This window comes from Aspergillus luchuensis, chromosome 6 (assembly GCF_016861625.1).
Source record: "Aspergillus luchuensis IFO 4308 DNA, chromosome 6, nearly complete sequence".
Taxonomy (NCBI): domain Eukaryota; kingdom Fungi; phylum Ascomycota; class Eurotiomycetes; order Eurotiales; family Aspergillaceae; genus Aspergillus; species Aspergillus luchuensis.
Window position 1 is genome coordinate 3,413,001 of NC_054854.1, and position 15,316 is coordinate 3,428,316.

Genomic DNA, 15,316 nt, shown 5'->3' on the forward strand with positions numbered 1-15,316 from the left:
AGCTTCAACCGGGTCGACCCGTTGTTTGTTTTCTCTCGGTGCACGGTGTGTTCCATTTGCACACTAACACAGTAGCAAAGGCGGCAAATGCAAACGAGATTGACAGCATGAAAAGTAAGTTACCTTGTTCTTGCCTCTTCATCTCAACAGTGAACAGAGGATCCGCATCACACTGTACACTCGACGGGTCCCGGGGAATCTTATCAGGGACATGTGTTTCTTCTATTAACCAGACCCGCTGGGCACATGGCTCTTTGGATGGCCTTCACTCGGTCATTACATCTCTGTCGTTCATGGATGCCATTTAGATACCTTCCCCATTACCTGCACACAGTTCATCAGATGATACTTGAGTAACACCTCAAGTGAGTAACAGTCCTCACATACAAAGAGACCAGTGAATTAGAAGATGTGGCAGCGCGTGTAGGGTAACAAATAAAGACCCTCCTCCCCCCAACAAGGATCTTCTTCTCAAATCATCTTACAACCTTCTCTCGCTGAGTTGTTTACGTTACCTTTCTCTCTGCTCACTTGCTTCTCATATTTCCCACCTACTCCCTCTTCCTCGCTCATCTTCATCTTCACCCTCACGTTTTCACTTTTTCTACTGCCATACAGACTCGAACATGGCGTTTTCCAGACAAGACCACCTTTCTCACAAGCTCAATATGCCTCCCTTTGGTAGGATCCCCATCAATCTTTCCAGACCTCAAGAGCCACAGTACAATTCTGTCGCTTCCAGAAATGTGTATTACGACCCTTTCCTAGGCTACGCCCCAAACCCATCTGATGATACCGTCTGTATTCCCTTTGCTACCAATCGCCTCACCCCGGTTCCTGTCCAACCAGGTCGGCTTGAACAACCAGGAGCGTCCTCCACTCTCTTGACCTCTTCTAGTATCCCTGCCATGAATATCGGCAACAACAAGCCTGGACCCTACTTGAATCTTACAAGCTATCCCAACCCCATTAGCAGAGCTGCTCCGTCAAACGAGGTGCCATACGGGAGCTTAGTCCGCTATATGGAAGCCCCTACCTGGGGTGTTATCAAGATTTCGAACGTAAGTAACTGACTGACTCGTTCTTCAGCAAAGTCTACTAACCCTGGGCCAGATCCCCTACTCCATCACCAAGCAGGAGATCTTCCAGTTTGTTGGCAGACAAGCGCGGCTTGTTGCGGGCCACGCAGTCCACATAATTATGGAGCGTCCCACTGCTAAGACGATGGATTGTTTTGTAGAGTTCGATTCGACTGAAGACGCTGAAGAGACGGCGAACCGAATCAACCGCATCTATGAATGTGGACGTGCGCCTCGACTCGGCAATAGGCACGTTGAAGTTGAGATCAGCAACCAAGAGGACCTGCTGAAAGATTTGTTTCCACGTGCAAAGTGCATAAGCTGGGAAAATGGTACGCCTAAAGTCGTGGAGAATACTGACAGATATTCCACCGGCTTTACTGGCTTTTTTACCAGTGAAGAGATCATCGGCGCCATTCGTCACGCTGAAATGCCTCAACGTGTAAGCCCTTCAGCCGACTTCGTTTCAAAGCAGAGATGTCTAACAACTTCTTAGTCTCCATTCGGTGCCAAGTGTCCCCAGCGTACTTACGAATCTACCATAAGCACGCTCTATAAGGTAGGTATTGATTCCGATGAAAGTGATAGTATTCTGACAAGGGACAGTTTCCTTGGTATGCAACCGACATGTACACCGTGCATGACCGTAATCAGCTATTCGAATTGACAAACCGTCACATACGTTCTCTGGTGTCACGGATGGAAAAGTCCAAGACCGTTGGGCTTGACCAGCGTCTGCTCCGCGAGCTCCTCTACGCCGGCCTAAATTGCCCCGCATTCAATGAGCGCCAGAAATATACTCTTTGCACTCACGCCGGCGAGAAAAGCGAGATACTCAAGTTGGGAGACATGAGCAAGTGGTTCCCCTTCGATACTCTGGTCTACCTGCCTGGCTTTGACTATGACACCTGCGCGGTATGTATCTCTCCAGAACTATATTAGTTTGTCAATACTCTTCTTGGCGTGCCACCTAGTCATGCATTCTTCGCCCATTATTTCCTTTCACTGATAGTTGCAGCAGTTGTATGCCAGTGTGATCGCAAACGGTAGATTCGAAGGCGCCTGCCGCGAGTTTCCGAACAATTTCCCTGCTGACAATACCACTCTCATATCACCCTTCGGTCGCATTTGGTTTGAGTGGCCAACCGATGTCGCTAAGAATACTCTGTGGGTTGATGCCGTTAATCGTGAGACCAATGTGCTCAACTGCCTTCTTCAGAGCGGATCCATGGGAACAATCCACAGACCACTTTCAATGGCTAGTACCTCAAGCAGTGTTTCCCCCACCTCTCCAATCACTGATAAAAGTGTGCCCCGAAACGAGAATGTGTCCCGGGTCAGCGTTTTGCAGGCCTCATCGCGTCGTGCCAGCGAATGCTGGAACAGCGGCAGCGGCAGCGCCCTTCTTGATACCGAAGGCATTTGGGGTCAGAAAGTATTCTTTAGCCCTCCAAAGAAATTCCGAGCTCCTAGCCACCGCATCACCCATTCATCGCCCAACTGTCTCAAAGACTTGAACCAGTGAAGTCCACCGTGGCAGGAGTAAGAATACCGGGGATATGCTGTGCTGAGCGTTTCTGAATAGATACTGTCTTACCTGAATTGCCTTCTGGACAGAGTTCAGGATCTGCAGATTTTAGTTGTATTTTCATATCTTGGTGTTGCGGCCCTGAATCAGAAGAGGAACCGTCATGTATTGATGAGGAACGAAGAAACGATCATGACTAACGGAGTACATTGGTTTATGGAAATGGTTGGGTTTAGCGATTTAGTGCGATGTGAACTGGGACCACAACGGGCTTGCATCCCATTGGGGCCATTTTATGCTCGCCTTGCTCTGCTGTTTGCTTTGCTTTTCGAAGTCCATCTCTTCTATTGAAACAAATTCACATACACCCAGGTGTTGACGGAGTTTTCTTTCATTGAGCTACTAACGTGAAACTGAAACTGATGCCTTTCTTCTCGTTTCTTTGCATAATGTTTTCGAAATCATTCCTGTCGTATTCGATTTAGATAGCCAATAAAAACCCGAATCAGGAGCTCTAAATTACTCCAGACTTGCTCCCGACAGATCCAAATCCGCGTCATCTTCCTTCCGCTGATTTTGCGCCAGCTGCTTCCTCTTCAGTCCTTCTGCCCTCATCCTCTCCCTTCGCTTCTCCGGATCCTCCCAACCAGGGGGCTTGGACTTTCCTTTCGCTTTTGTGTGGTCCGTCGAACAAAGATCTAACAAATTCGCGCGGAATCTCTCCTTACGTTCAGAGTTCACAGCGAACCTTTCATTCGAGATAGCAACCAGCATCTCGAGAAACTCTTCTGTGACCAGACTGCGGATAATGGGTTCTCCATTGTCATCATTATTATCATCGGTTTCTTCACAATACCCGATGACAGACTCCAATGAGAGACCGGCAGAGCGCACGGCGACGATGGGGCTTGGGCCCTCAATGTCATTTGCCTCTAAGCAACGTAGACTTTGCAGTCCGCTCTCACGAAACCCGGAGGTTGAAGCGGCAGATAGCACGGGGTGAGCATGGTGTAATGTGGCCGTCATAATATGGAGGATCTGTTGGAAGAGTTTGTCAGTAAATGAGCATTGATGAACAAGGTACGTGCTATTTTGTATGGGACGCAAGCCTCCATAGCTTAGAGGGCAAACCGGAGGTTTGCAGTGATAAGGCTGACACTACAAACCCGGACACTCTGTGGCATGACAGGAATACACCGTGGCAAGAGTCATGGCAGAACGCAAGCGTGGTAGGGACCAACAGGGAACCAAAGAGGGGAAGGGAAGGACGTACCATAGGCTCAAAAGAGAAGCGCACGAGACGCGGGGCTTGACCATCCTTGTTTAAACCGGGTGGCCTGCCATCCCCGGGCATCATCCCAAACAACTCATGCAGTGGCTGGCGCTCTTGCTCTTTTTCTCGCACCTTCCCATATTCTTGCAAGGGCTCATGAGACACATATAACCACTTTCCTGCTCCTTTGCCCCCGGAAGGTACGAACTGCCTCTGCTGTTGCTGCTGCTCGTCTGACACCGCTTGCTGCTGCTGCTGCTGCTGTTGCTTCTTTCGCCCCTCCAGGAATACACTGATCCTTCCCGCACAGCTGCTAGTGGTCACCAACCCTGGTAGGGTATTAATATCATTGATGAGGATGCGAATACCTTCATCCACAGAGCCTTTCGGCGACAGATCAGTATACTCTGCGTCCGGGATGGACAGGTCTGCGAGAATCTTGCGCTTGCGAGATTCAAAAACCTCAGGGATCATGGTTGTCAATGAGGACTCCATGGAGAGGGCTGTCGTGTGCTCCTTCACTATTGAGTCCTTGCTTTTCTAGGACTTCTTCGAAAAGACGCATGCCACGAGCGTTGGAGTAAACTACTATAGGCAGGCTAGAGATCCAAGGGCCGCTAGAGGGGTCGTTTCGCTTGTCGAAACCCTCCCCCCACTATCTCTCACCCTCCGAATGATGAAGAGTAACGCTGATGATCAAGTGGATCAATAGGAAGTTCTAATCCCAGCGCCTCACTTCGAACCAGGGCTACACCAGAGTATTTGTCCTTGTTGGTTGGTTGATTGATACTGCTCGTCACCTGGTGGACCTGCAAAATCCTTCTCGAACCTGACGTCGACTTCCCGAGCGTACGCACTAAGTTTAGCGGTGCGGGAAGCAAAGAAAGTCACCCGCGCTTTTCCCACGCGAAAAGTGCCCCAGAAGTTACCAGCCTTCTGGTCTCAGTTCCCGGTCCCTTTGTCCGCGTCGAACCGCCTGAAAGTCAATCTGTCGCTAGCTACGGAGTACATCCGTACCCGGACCAGGGCCAATGAATTCGTTTAATAACGTCCGAACAGCTTATATTGATCATTGATTTCCTCGATTCCGCTTCATATTCATTCGACCTTGCATCAAGGCGTACCTTAGTAGCTAGTGTTACCCGCCGATAAATCTCCCTGCGCGCAACATAAAAGAATTGTACGAACTACCAAACCAAAAAGTCCGCAAGTCCTATCCATGCCTAGTCGATCGTCTCGGGCCGTTCCCGCTTCGGCAGCAGCTCCAGTGTCCGGCGCCAAAAAAGGCGCGCGTCTGCCAGACTGTCCGAATTCTCCAGAAAGGGTTCGAAGGAACAAAAGTACGATGACACCACCTCTAAGAGAGCCACCAAACTACCGCTCCAAAAAGCAAATATCTTCAAACAACAATTTCCCGGGGAACGAAAGCCCGAGCCTTTGCAGGTCTGTACCGTATTTCGCTAGCCACAACAACCCAGACACGTCATTCCCCGCATCCTCTGGTGGAAGAGCAAGGTTATTGAGCGCAGCGACCCCAAAAAACACAAGTGATAAGTATTTAATTCCTCAGGAGTGCACTGAGAAGAAGCTTGAAGATAGCCAGAAGGAAGCGGAGCCAATATACCTTATTGAACGGGTCAGAGGCGGGAAAAATTGGGTGTCGTCGAAGCTGACACAGCCACCTCCCCCCATAAACTCATCGCTTATGGTAGGAGAATCTCACAACTTGCTGAGCCCTTGGCAAGGATATATTCATCGACAAGCCTAAATTGACCAGTCCAGAAGCAGTGGCCTACCAGGACAAGACCTTGCCTGCAATACAAATTCAGTTCTTTCTGCCAGAACTCGCTGAGACTTGAGGGGCTCGTTTCAGAGGTAGCATCAAGACCAACGTGTGCGCATGAAGTCATTACACTTCAGACTGAGATTAAGTTTGAGCTAATTTCAGGGCAAAAAAGCGGGTTACCACTCATATACTTTTGAAGTCTTTGAGAAGCTCACTGGTATGCTCTCTGAAGGACAGCCCGAATTCAAAAACACCTGGAGAGATATAGTAAGTGAAGACGAAAGGCAGTCGCTCGAGAAATTGACTGCGGCGAAAGCCATCATCCATACGCCTTGCTCTAAACACTTGGCATACGCAGAGACATAGAATTCAGTATGGATCGCACACCGGATAAGGTATGATAGAATGTTGTATTTCTAACATTATCACTTTGACTTTCTGTGCGATGATGCTATGCGAGGCTAGCCAAGCTAACCATAGATTCCGAGTAGATACAGTTCACCGCCACTGGGCTATGAGCATATGTTGCACTATGCTGAGACTGGTGTCAGCTAAGCCCTTATCAGTTTTTGCGCAGGTAAAGAGGGGATGTCCCTACTTACTACGTTTCATGCCAGCCTGAGAACTTGCTTTCTCGACGATTTAGCAGAGACGAAAGAACGCATACGCCACGGTCGCAGTCACTCCCGGCACATGCGTCTTCCTCGTCTCGCCTAGCAACCAAGAAGATCTTCCACTCCAATCGCAACATCCAAGACCACTTGACCCATCAGTTTGAGCTTCTTCCCTCGCTGTTTATCGCTTCCCCATGTGCTAAACTCGACAATCGGCGTTGTTTTTCGAGGGATGTCGGTGGGTTATTCAGCTGAAACCGTGGTAGCCTCTGATCAAGACGCCTTGTAATGAACTATAGCAATCAAATGGGTTTCGCTGTGGTTAGAGCCCGAAGTCTGGAGGCACGAGGCTGAAAAGCTTTAGCTTCGAGGCGAATGGGCTTGAACTTGAACGACTTTAAAGCAATCCTGAGGAACCTTTACGTCGCTAAGCTTCAGCACAATGCTGAATGACGAAATGGGTCAGTTGCGGAGGACTTCTGCAAGCACATTGAGCAAAGCGCACCCAAGCGAAGGCCCAGGATATCTGGGCCTCCCTCGCCGTCTCCATGTTACCTCTGTCCGGCAGACGTCGAAAGGCCATGACAGTGATTGCAATGCGATCTTCTTGCATCTTTATTTCAGTCCACCACGCTCAACGAAGGCCGTGCCTGAGTCGGTCCCCGGTGACACCTAGGGAAATTCCTGGTCCATCAGCATCTTTGCTAATACGTCTCATCTGATTGGGAACATGGACGTCATCATTATCCCAGGTATATAAGTACCATCATCTCCCGAAGAAGACAGAACGAGGGGGACAAAATGGAAGATGGCAAACTGGTGCCAGATGGTGAAGCATCTCACAGGGGGATGTTTGCTAGCTCTGACGGCCACTTCCGAGCTGTCACACTCTCCCACATCAGGGAAAACGACATCGTTCGGCGTCAAAGACTGGGAAGAAAAGCCCAGAGCCATCTCGACGAAAACCGCCGCATCTAGGATCAATAGCCCTTGGCCCCATGAAAGGGGAACACACCAGATTGGGGATGCAGTTCACGGCCTCCTGGCTGCCTGTGATGGCAGGTCTGCCGTTGTTCTGGGTTGGAGGTGTAAGCGCAGCCGCGAACGGGACCCTCCGACTGGGCCTACCCGAACCGTGTCTGCGCTCCGGCTTTGCACCCTGGGGCCACGCTGGGTGGATTGATTCTTGCACTTGCTGGCTGTGTCCGCCCAAGACCGTCGGTGGATCACTAGATTCATTACTTTTAGTCTCGACGTCCCAAGGTGCTGTCCAGTTCTTGGTTCTGACACGGAAATTGCCTGCGCCGTCCCACCAAAGTGCTTTGGTCTCGAAGAGTTTTCTGCACCGTCTCTTTTGTTTCCATGGTTCAGCATCTGCCGCCGTCCCGGCGGGTCTCCGCTTCGTCCAATTACGATACTGGGAGAGCTTCTTGTCTGCCTAGGGCTACCAAATCGATCATGAGAATATCCAGCTGCTCCGTCTTCGTTGTTTCACCATCGACGCGTCTCTCGCAGAAGAAGAGGGGAGAGTTTGGTACCAATATGCACAAGAGAGGATGACAGCTCTGACTGGGATCATGGAACCCTTCGTAAGCCATACCACCCATTGTTCCCTCGCTGTTTAGCCTTTCCCCCCGCCTGCCCGCGCCTGCGTCTATTGGATTTTAGTTGCCGTATCAATCATTACAAGGCCCTTTCCACTGTGCCCCTTGCCCCTCCTCTTTCCCTTTCCCTACCTAGCCTCCCAGCGGTGTGTCTTCGGGCGCAATGTTACCCACCCTCAACCAGTTGTACTCAGAGGATGGTCAAGTGCCGCGACAAAAGCCTGTCGTGTTGTCAGAACCTCGTAACTGACCTCAAGAAATATCATCCGACAGGTCACGTACTCCAATAGCATCGTCGAGTCGATCCAGTGCAGGAGAGAAACAGTTCAACCTCCGAAGAGATGGGACGAGTGACTCATGGTTGGGGATCGTATACCCTGATAAGGAACTCCAGGACCGTGAGTACTCGTCGGTTTGGTGTGTAGATTCTGGATCCGTAGGTGAGTAATGTTGTCTCATTGCCATGGCCATCTCCACCCATGTTGTCTCTCCTTCACCTGTCCTGTGGATGGGAATAACCTTCCCGTTACGGACGGTTGCGTGGTGTACCTTTGGTTTACAGTCTTTCTGGCTCTCGATCGGGTCCATGAGAGGATCAGGATGCTACCACATTTGCTTCCCTTTGACCGGTTATCCTGTAAAATCGGTACGACATTCGTTCCTTACTGCGCTAAGGACCTGGCATACTCCAACACCTAGTTCCGGGATTCCCTTACCGCCAGTTCTCATCCCCCAATGATGATGGCCATCGTGCCAATGACCCCCAGGACTGCGCGGGACTTTTGAGATTCAGGCCTTCAGGATGATACTACTGACGTGCATGTTATGGCCTGCTGTCCGCGCGCCGCAGCCGGGCCGTCGGACGTGCCGTTAGCTCCACGACGTTGGCCATCTATCAGCAGCAGCAGGTTATCCACTTCTGCACGAGTGCGAATTCGTCCATGACTTGACTCTCACAGGTCACTGCTTCCCCTCGTCCCATTGAAGCAAATATCCGCACTCTGCATCAGTGCCCAAATGGCTAACGCACAATTCCTTGTTTCACTCCATGGTCTTGTAAGACCTGAGTGGGGGGGATTTGTACAGCCCCTCTCCCCAGGTTGTCATTCCCCGGTCTAGCCAATGCTACGTCGGAAGCATATCCTTTTCGGTCCGGACAGCTGTAAGCCCTGAGAGACCCAGAAGAGAAAAAGTGGAAAGGGGGTGTGAGTGTGTGTACCGCACAAGAATAGATGGAGAGACAACCCACCCCGAGAAAAAGGCCTCCGAATCAGCACTTGCAATTCCATTGCGCCTTGCGAAATCCTTCTCCCGGGCACTACAAAGTTGTCTTGCCTGCAAGCCATGAAACCTTGTGCTTGTCGACGATCGGCCATGATTCGACCCATCGTCCACACTACTAGCGGGGCATTCCGCTCAATAGGCGCGCATCCCATCGTTTACCCAGTGCCCATCGCTTCGCCCAACTTCCATTTCTGGCCTCGATAGGCGATCATCACTCATTTCCCCCTCAATGGAGCTCTATCACCTGCTTCCTGATTCGTCCCCCTTTCTCATCCCCCATCATCGCTACCGTAGGAGCTGAATTCCCTTCGTGAGCGGTGACAAAACTCGCAGTGGAGGAAGCGCGCCAGGGTGGAAAAGAGACGCGGAACCTGAGCCTTCATTGTGTGCGCCGTGGGGCCCATCTAGATTATGCGCGATATCCGTGCTCAAAACTCTCTTTGTATGGCCGATATCTTCGTTCGGCTACGCTTAGCACTGGATCCGCGATATCTCTCGATATGCTTAAGTATAATTGCTTCTAATTGCCTGTGGAGCCTCTATTTCCCCTCTTCATGTCTCCAATAGAGACTAGATATTCCCAACTTTTTCGGCATTACCGTGACTGCAGCCCCTCTCCTCTCCCCTCGGGCACAGAGGTGTACACCAAGTCCTACCACCCTCCCCCTCTCTCCTCTTAAGCTAGTTAGGCACACAGAGGAAGAGGGGTGACTAGAAGGAAACAAAGACACATACATACATGATTTGAAGAAAAGTACCATAAGAATACTCCTCAAATTCGAGTACGCGGGAATGAAATAATAAACGTCATACCCGTTTCGGTAATTGGAGCCAAACAAAGAGTTGATGGCGCAACTCAATAATACGGGCCTCAATTCGAGCTGAAGAGTAATAGTACTAGTAGCAGATTGGCAAAATCTTTGCTCTTATTGTTCCAGATACGGAACTCGTTTCCTGAACACGACGTACTGTAGTAGTTGGTTACTCTAGATTGGTTGGCTGACTGGCTGGCTGGCTGTGTACGACCCTTTCCTGTTAGTGGGAGAGATACTAGACACGGCAATGAGTTTCGGTTTGTAGAAACCGTTCAAGAAGGTTGTAGGAGTGGTTGGTAGGGAATAGGACCATGTCATTAACAAAGAGGAAATATACTTCGTACTTTGGTTTCCCTAAGAATCGTGCAGCGAACTTGACGGCCTAGACGCATGTTTGCTTTTTCGAAGATTTACATCCTAATCTAGATAGCGCGCTGCTGGTGTCGCTGAGCTCCTCTATTCATACGACGTGAACTTGGGTCTGCTTCGATGCAATCCTACCCCCCCCCCCCTTTAGGATGAAAGACAAGGGAAGAAGACGGTGGAAACAAGGAGTACCGCCTGCCATTGTTCCACCCTTGCATACAACCGGCCGAAGGTAGAGTGTACACTCCTGCTGTTAATCATGGTTGGTTGACTGCGGCTGATGACCGCGCCCGGAGATTAAGTTACTAGGAGCAAAAATCAGCAATGTGATGTGTCGTCGGGTGCTTTGCCGTAGATCCTTGGTTGCTGGTTACGAGAGCCCACCCCCCGGAGCGCTCTACCCAAGTATCTTTCCAGTCGATCCGGCAAGCAGGACTATGGATGAAGGATTGAGCAATACCAGCACCAGCTGACCATCGGTTAGTATTATATGTTCAGTATATTCCCCGTCGCGTTTTTTTGTCCAGCTAGCAACGCGTTGGGACACTAGATTTAAGTTAGGATAGTATGAAGTGAGAATTGCCCGCGTCGCCCGTGGCTGTGAGCACTAGAAACTGAAGTAGTATGTAGGGGAACTTGATCGTTTATTTCTGCGAGCGGGGATCTCGAAGGTTGTGTGGCCTGTGTGCATCTGCTTCGGTTTTGCCACCCTGACGGCTTAGGGCCCAGGAGGGTAGAGAAAGGCGCGTTAGCGAGTAGAGTGGTTACAAGCCATCCCTACCAGATCAGGCATCGGTCACCAAACTCTTCTTCCCGTGCCTAACCTCCCATCCCATCGTCACGCGACGAGACGCCTGGACGGGGAGTGTAAGTGTACCATCCAGAGTCCTCGTACAGGTTGTCACACTTGGATTGCCGGGCTCTTTATCACAAGATGTTCCCATGTGCAGGGGGTCAGATGCGCGATTCGAACCGACCCGAACCGAAATAATCCAGAACTGAGAATGTAGGGAACAGAAGGGGAGATTCTGGTACGACTTCGTGGCGCTGAAGCCCAGATCTCTCCCCTTGGACCGAGTTCCGGCTGGAAAGAAGGGCAGGGCAGCCTGGCAGGGCCGTCTGGAGTTGTTTGTCTCCTCGTTTCGCCACGTCATAATATGAGGAAGATCGCTCACACTTGCCCGCACACACTTTCTACCCGAGCGAGCACAGGCTGGCCCGGGAGGTGAACCTGGTTCTCTGCCCCCTTCTTCCTTTAGGGCCAAGCCACTGAACCATCACCCTAGGCCAGTCGCTCTGACATGCCGCCATGGATGCATTACCGACTGTTTCCGACATCCACGCCAGCCCCAAAACGGGCGGGGATATTGTGATGGGCTGACCCAGGGCGCCTGCTCATAGGCCCCCTTGTCATCACGTGACCGTAGCCGTATGCGGGCTGATCGATGATCCCAGCTAGCATGGCGAGCTTCCCGTCTTGCTCTTCCCGTTGCCGGCGGTAAACTAATACTGTTCAGGTCCAAACGATGATTAGTTAGTTCCCAAGTGGAAGGATTCCAGACCGCCTTCCTACCGACAAACGCGGCTCTCCGGCCTGGCCAATTACCCCAAAGCTTCCGTGCTTATGCCCTCGGAGACTTGAAGAGGAGTAAGGTACCTTACTCACCTACGTAGGACTAGTACCTTGGTTCCTAGTACCTCCTGCAGTAGCACCTCACAGGTGCTTAGTGCCAGTCTCCAGAATTCTCAATGTTGCCTCCCACGGTGGACAAACATCCAAGCATCATCACGATGATGACGCATGATGACTGGATGCCCTAAGTTGGGCCGCGGAAGTACTTCCTCGAACCCCTGCGCCCAAAGATCACCAGCCACCATAGAACCATGGATTTTGCTGGCGGCCAAGAAGAATCGGCGTTGGTCACAGTGGAGAAGGATTCTGGAGATACCGGAGACAACGACAACCAGGAAAGAAAAGCCCACCACGCAGGTGATGGTGGGTTCTGGCGGCAACGGAAAGACGCGGACGCCAATGCACGGGGCCGCTGAGGGTCGAGAAAAACGTGGCAAAGGAGACTAATGGACGAAGGAGAGAAAAGGGCAACGCACCAAAAAGGGAAGGCAATGAGCTAATGAGGAAACGAAATTATGGCGCGCCCTCAATTGCGACCGTCGTAACGCCGCGTTATTACCGGTTATAGTATTACCGCGTTTCCGGCCGCCGGTTTGGTTTCGGTTTCTGTTTTCGTTTCCGTTCCCGCTTGTATGGTACCAAAGCAAAAGATACCACCACACTCAGGCCCCCAAGCCAAAAGCCATCTCCATTTATTTGGGCCCTTAGGAGGAAGCACATATTATGTGTGTTGTATGGGCGAAAAAGTGAGGCTGGCTGGCTGGCTGGGCTGGGCTGGGCTCTGACAGTTCAACATGTGGAACAGCAAGCGGGAAAGCGCAATTTTCTGGCTTGTTGCAGCATCCTTAATCTACTTACATGATATGAGCGAGGTGCATGGACCTTGTGCGGTGTGCTGATGTGGGAGCACCTTACCTGAGTTTCCTCCAGCCATTGGGGCGTGTGCAAGATGCGAGCTCTTATCTATCCTGTTCAAGAAGCAATGGATGATGCTTTTCTTCGCTGTAGGTCAAGGGCGCGAAACCAAACGCATCGGAGCCTGCAAGTCCCTGATAGTTGACCGAGATGAACAGCGACGGAGTGTGGATCTAGAAGGTGAAGGAGCGGGAGACTGAAGGAGAACAAGGAGAGGGACGCTTAGGGATTGGAAGGTGCGAGGGGGCCATTGAGGCTGGAGGGTGTTGCAAAGCAGGAAATGGAAGGAAGGGATCGAGTGTCATTCATTTTGGCCCGATCAAGCGCACTGACAGAGATGAGACAGTTTTGCTGACATTAATTACCTTTTCATCTTCAGTAGTAACCGTCATATGTGGTAGATTCCGGATGAGGAAAGAGGATGATGACTTGGATAGCATGGTCCTCGCAACTCTCAGACACTCCCACAGAGACACACACACTTTCGCTCTCACACACACTACACTTCCTGCATAAGATCGGCGGGAGTCGGGGCGGCCCGTCGTGGACATGACCAGGAGAATGACTAGCAGGGCGACGATGATAGGGGGGCCGGTTGCCCAACGCCCTGACACAAGCGCCTCTGCATCCGGATCACAGCACCAATCCTCGGCTCCGTTTGCGACCGTGCAATTCCGACAATCTTGTTCTGCTGACGCCTTGTTCTGTTCGAATTGAGAATTATTGTGCGCTCGAGGGTCGAATTACTTCTTTGATTGTTTTGCGGTTTCGATTTTTCTTTAATTTGACTCCATAATGGCTCATTTTCAATTACTGGATAAAATGATTCTCGTATCGACACACGTTGGAGTCGAAGGAGGGTGTGCCCTCAGAAAGTACTAGCTAATACCCTAACGGCTTGCAGCCACAAAATACAGGCTAAGTGGACAAGTTACGGGAGTGAAATAGATTAAAGGTTCACTACTATGACACGATGAGAGTGATGACGACCACCAAAGACAAGATAAGATAGGAATAGAATAAAAAACAAATTAAAATTATAATTATAATATTAATAATAATAAAACAAAGTAAGAAGAAAAAAAAATAGAAAAGAATTGCCAATGATGAAAAGAAACCTTGTTCAAATGGGAATGTTGTTCTTTTCCAGCACTCCCCCAAAACGGAAGTTACTGCTGTCACACGATACCGTCGACTGATGTCATGCTACTGCTTCCTTCGTCTACGTTGACGACTATTGCACCCAATCCCCGACCACCTACGCGAGAGATAATCAGTCAATGATAGACTCAACGGATTATGGAGGGTGGGAACACAAAGGGGTTCGCCTTTGGCCGTGCTATCTCAGTGTGATTAGGTTGCAGATGCTTGGACTTGTTGCGGATGAGAGCGGTGATGACTCTGCCTCCACAGCGAATCGTCGTTGCCAGCCACGTCTTCTAACTTCCACTAAGCACCTACCCATGAAGGGCTAGAGACTAGCTCCCTTGCCGCTCCCATGTGCCCAGTGGGTGCGTCCGTGTCTGCCTGTCTGTCAGATTCACCGGTTTGGAATCTCTTTCCCCTCAAGAAAAAAAAAAAAAAAAAGAACACTTCGGCCATTGCGACATAAAACAAGGATCTTGGCCGGCCCCATCATCATAACCTCATTGAATCTTGGATATGTCACCAGACCCCGCACAAACATGCACTTCCACAGTCCACACACACACACACACATACTCGAATCCCAGGCTCCGGGACACGGGTGCTATCTCTCCGAAGAAAATAAAATTGGAAAAATAAAAAAACGTTGTGGCTGACTACTTACTATCTATCCCGTAACTAATCAACTAACTACCACACCCCAAATACCCATGGCCGTTTCCCGCTCGACAGAAATTGAACCGGGTGACGCTAATGCAAGTTATTTTCAATCGCTACCGATCGGGCCATGGTCATGCCCGTCTGGCGCGGTCCCAAGGCTGTAGCACTGGGAAACTTAGAACTCCCCACTAAAAGTGTGTCTCTCACGGCCCTTCCCTTCATTAACTAATTGATGCTAGGGGGCGCCGCTCGCTCATACTAAGTATCTAAGCGCCATCCTTTGTCACAGGGCCAACGCCGAAGGATGGTCTTACACATCATACGTGCGACTTGATCCAGAGACACACACACACACACTACTTGGATAACTCGTGAGTGAGTCAAAGCACAGGGACACACACAAGCATTCTGCAACCTCTTTCCGGGCTTTCCTAATTCAAGATTATCTCATCGTCGTGCTCGACACCGCCACAATATCCACCGATTAGATGCCTGAAGCGGCAGGTGGGCAAGCGCGGACCGAGCCTATCATGTCGGTGCAACCTCTTAGGCTTGGTATCAGCTTACCAGTGTGCGGACTCCTCCTACTAGTCAGGTCTTTCATCTGTTTTCA

General features: G+C 50.6%; 6 protein-coding genes across 6 annotated transcripts; 5 read left to right on the forward strand and 1 right to left on the reverse strand.

The window, feature by feature from the left end:
* Positions 1–626: 626 nt before the first annotated feature.
* Positions 627–1,073, forward strand: AKAW2_61185S (uncharacterized protein; the record flags this gene model as incomplete). Its single annotated transcript, XM_041693393.1, has 2 exons — positions 627–681; positions 769–1,073. 2 exons carry the CDS (start codon positions 627–629, stop codon positions 1,071–1,073), a joined length of 360 nt encoding a protein of 119 aa, XP_041546683.1.
* A 127-nt stretch (positions 1,074–1,200) lies between these two features.
* On the forward strand, positions 1,201–2,604 carry AKAW2_61186S (uncharacterized protein; the record flags this gene model as incomplete). The annotated part of the gene is made up of 4 exons (XM_041693394.1): positions 1,201–1,521; positions 1,576–1,638; positions 1,686–1,994; positions 2,101–2,604. 4 exons carry the CDS (start codon positions 1,201–1,203, stop codon positions 2,602–2,604), a joined length of 1,197 nt encoding a protein of 398 aa, XP_041546684.1.
* Positions 2,605–3,126: 522 nt separating this feature from the next.
* On the reverse strand, positions 3,127–4,375 carry AKAW2_61187A (tRNA wybutosine-synthesizing 3 family protein; the record flags this gene model as incomplete). The annotated part of the gene is made up of 2 exons (XM_041693395.1): positions 3,127–3,645; positions 3,881–4,375. The coding sequence occupies 2 exons, from the start codon at positions 4,373–4,375 to the stop codon at positions 3,127–3,129; spliced, it is 1,014 nt and encodes a 337-aa protein (XP_041546685.1).
* A 1,210-nt stretch (positions 4,376–5,585) lies between these two features.
* AKAW2_61188S (uncharacterized protein) lies at positions 5,586–6,221 on the forward strand (the record flags this gene model as incomplete). Its single annotated transcript, XM_041693396.1, has 5 exons — positions 5,586–5,588; positions 5,666–5,774; positions 5,839–5,933; positions 6,033–6,061; positions 6,158–6,221. The coding sequence occupies 5 exons, from the start codon at positions 5,586–5,588 to the stop codon at positions 6,219–6,221; spliced, it is 300 nt and encodes a 99-aa protein (XP_041546686.1).
* Positions 6,222–7,278: 1,057 nt separating this feature from the next.
* AKAW2_61189S (uncharacterized protein) lies at positions 7,279–7,722 on the forward strand (the record flags this gene model as incomplete). The annotated part of the gene is made up of 1 exon (XM_041693397.1): positions 7,279–7,722. The coding sequence occupies one exon, from the start codon at positions 7,279–7,281 to the stop codon at positions 7,720–7,722; it is 444 nt and encodes a 147-aa protein (XP_041546687.1).
* Positions 7,723–12,233: 4,511 nt separating this feature from the next.
* Positions 12,234–12,398, forward strand: AKAW2_61190S (uncharacterized protein; the record flags this gene model as incomplete). The annotated part of the gene is made up of 1 exon (XM_041693398.1): positions 12,234–12,398. One exon carries the CDS (start codon positions 12,234–12,236, stop codon positions 12,396–12,398), a length of 165 nt encoding a protein of 54 aa, XP_041546688.1.
* Between the last annotated feature and the right edge of the window lie 2,918 nt (positions 12,399–15,316).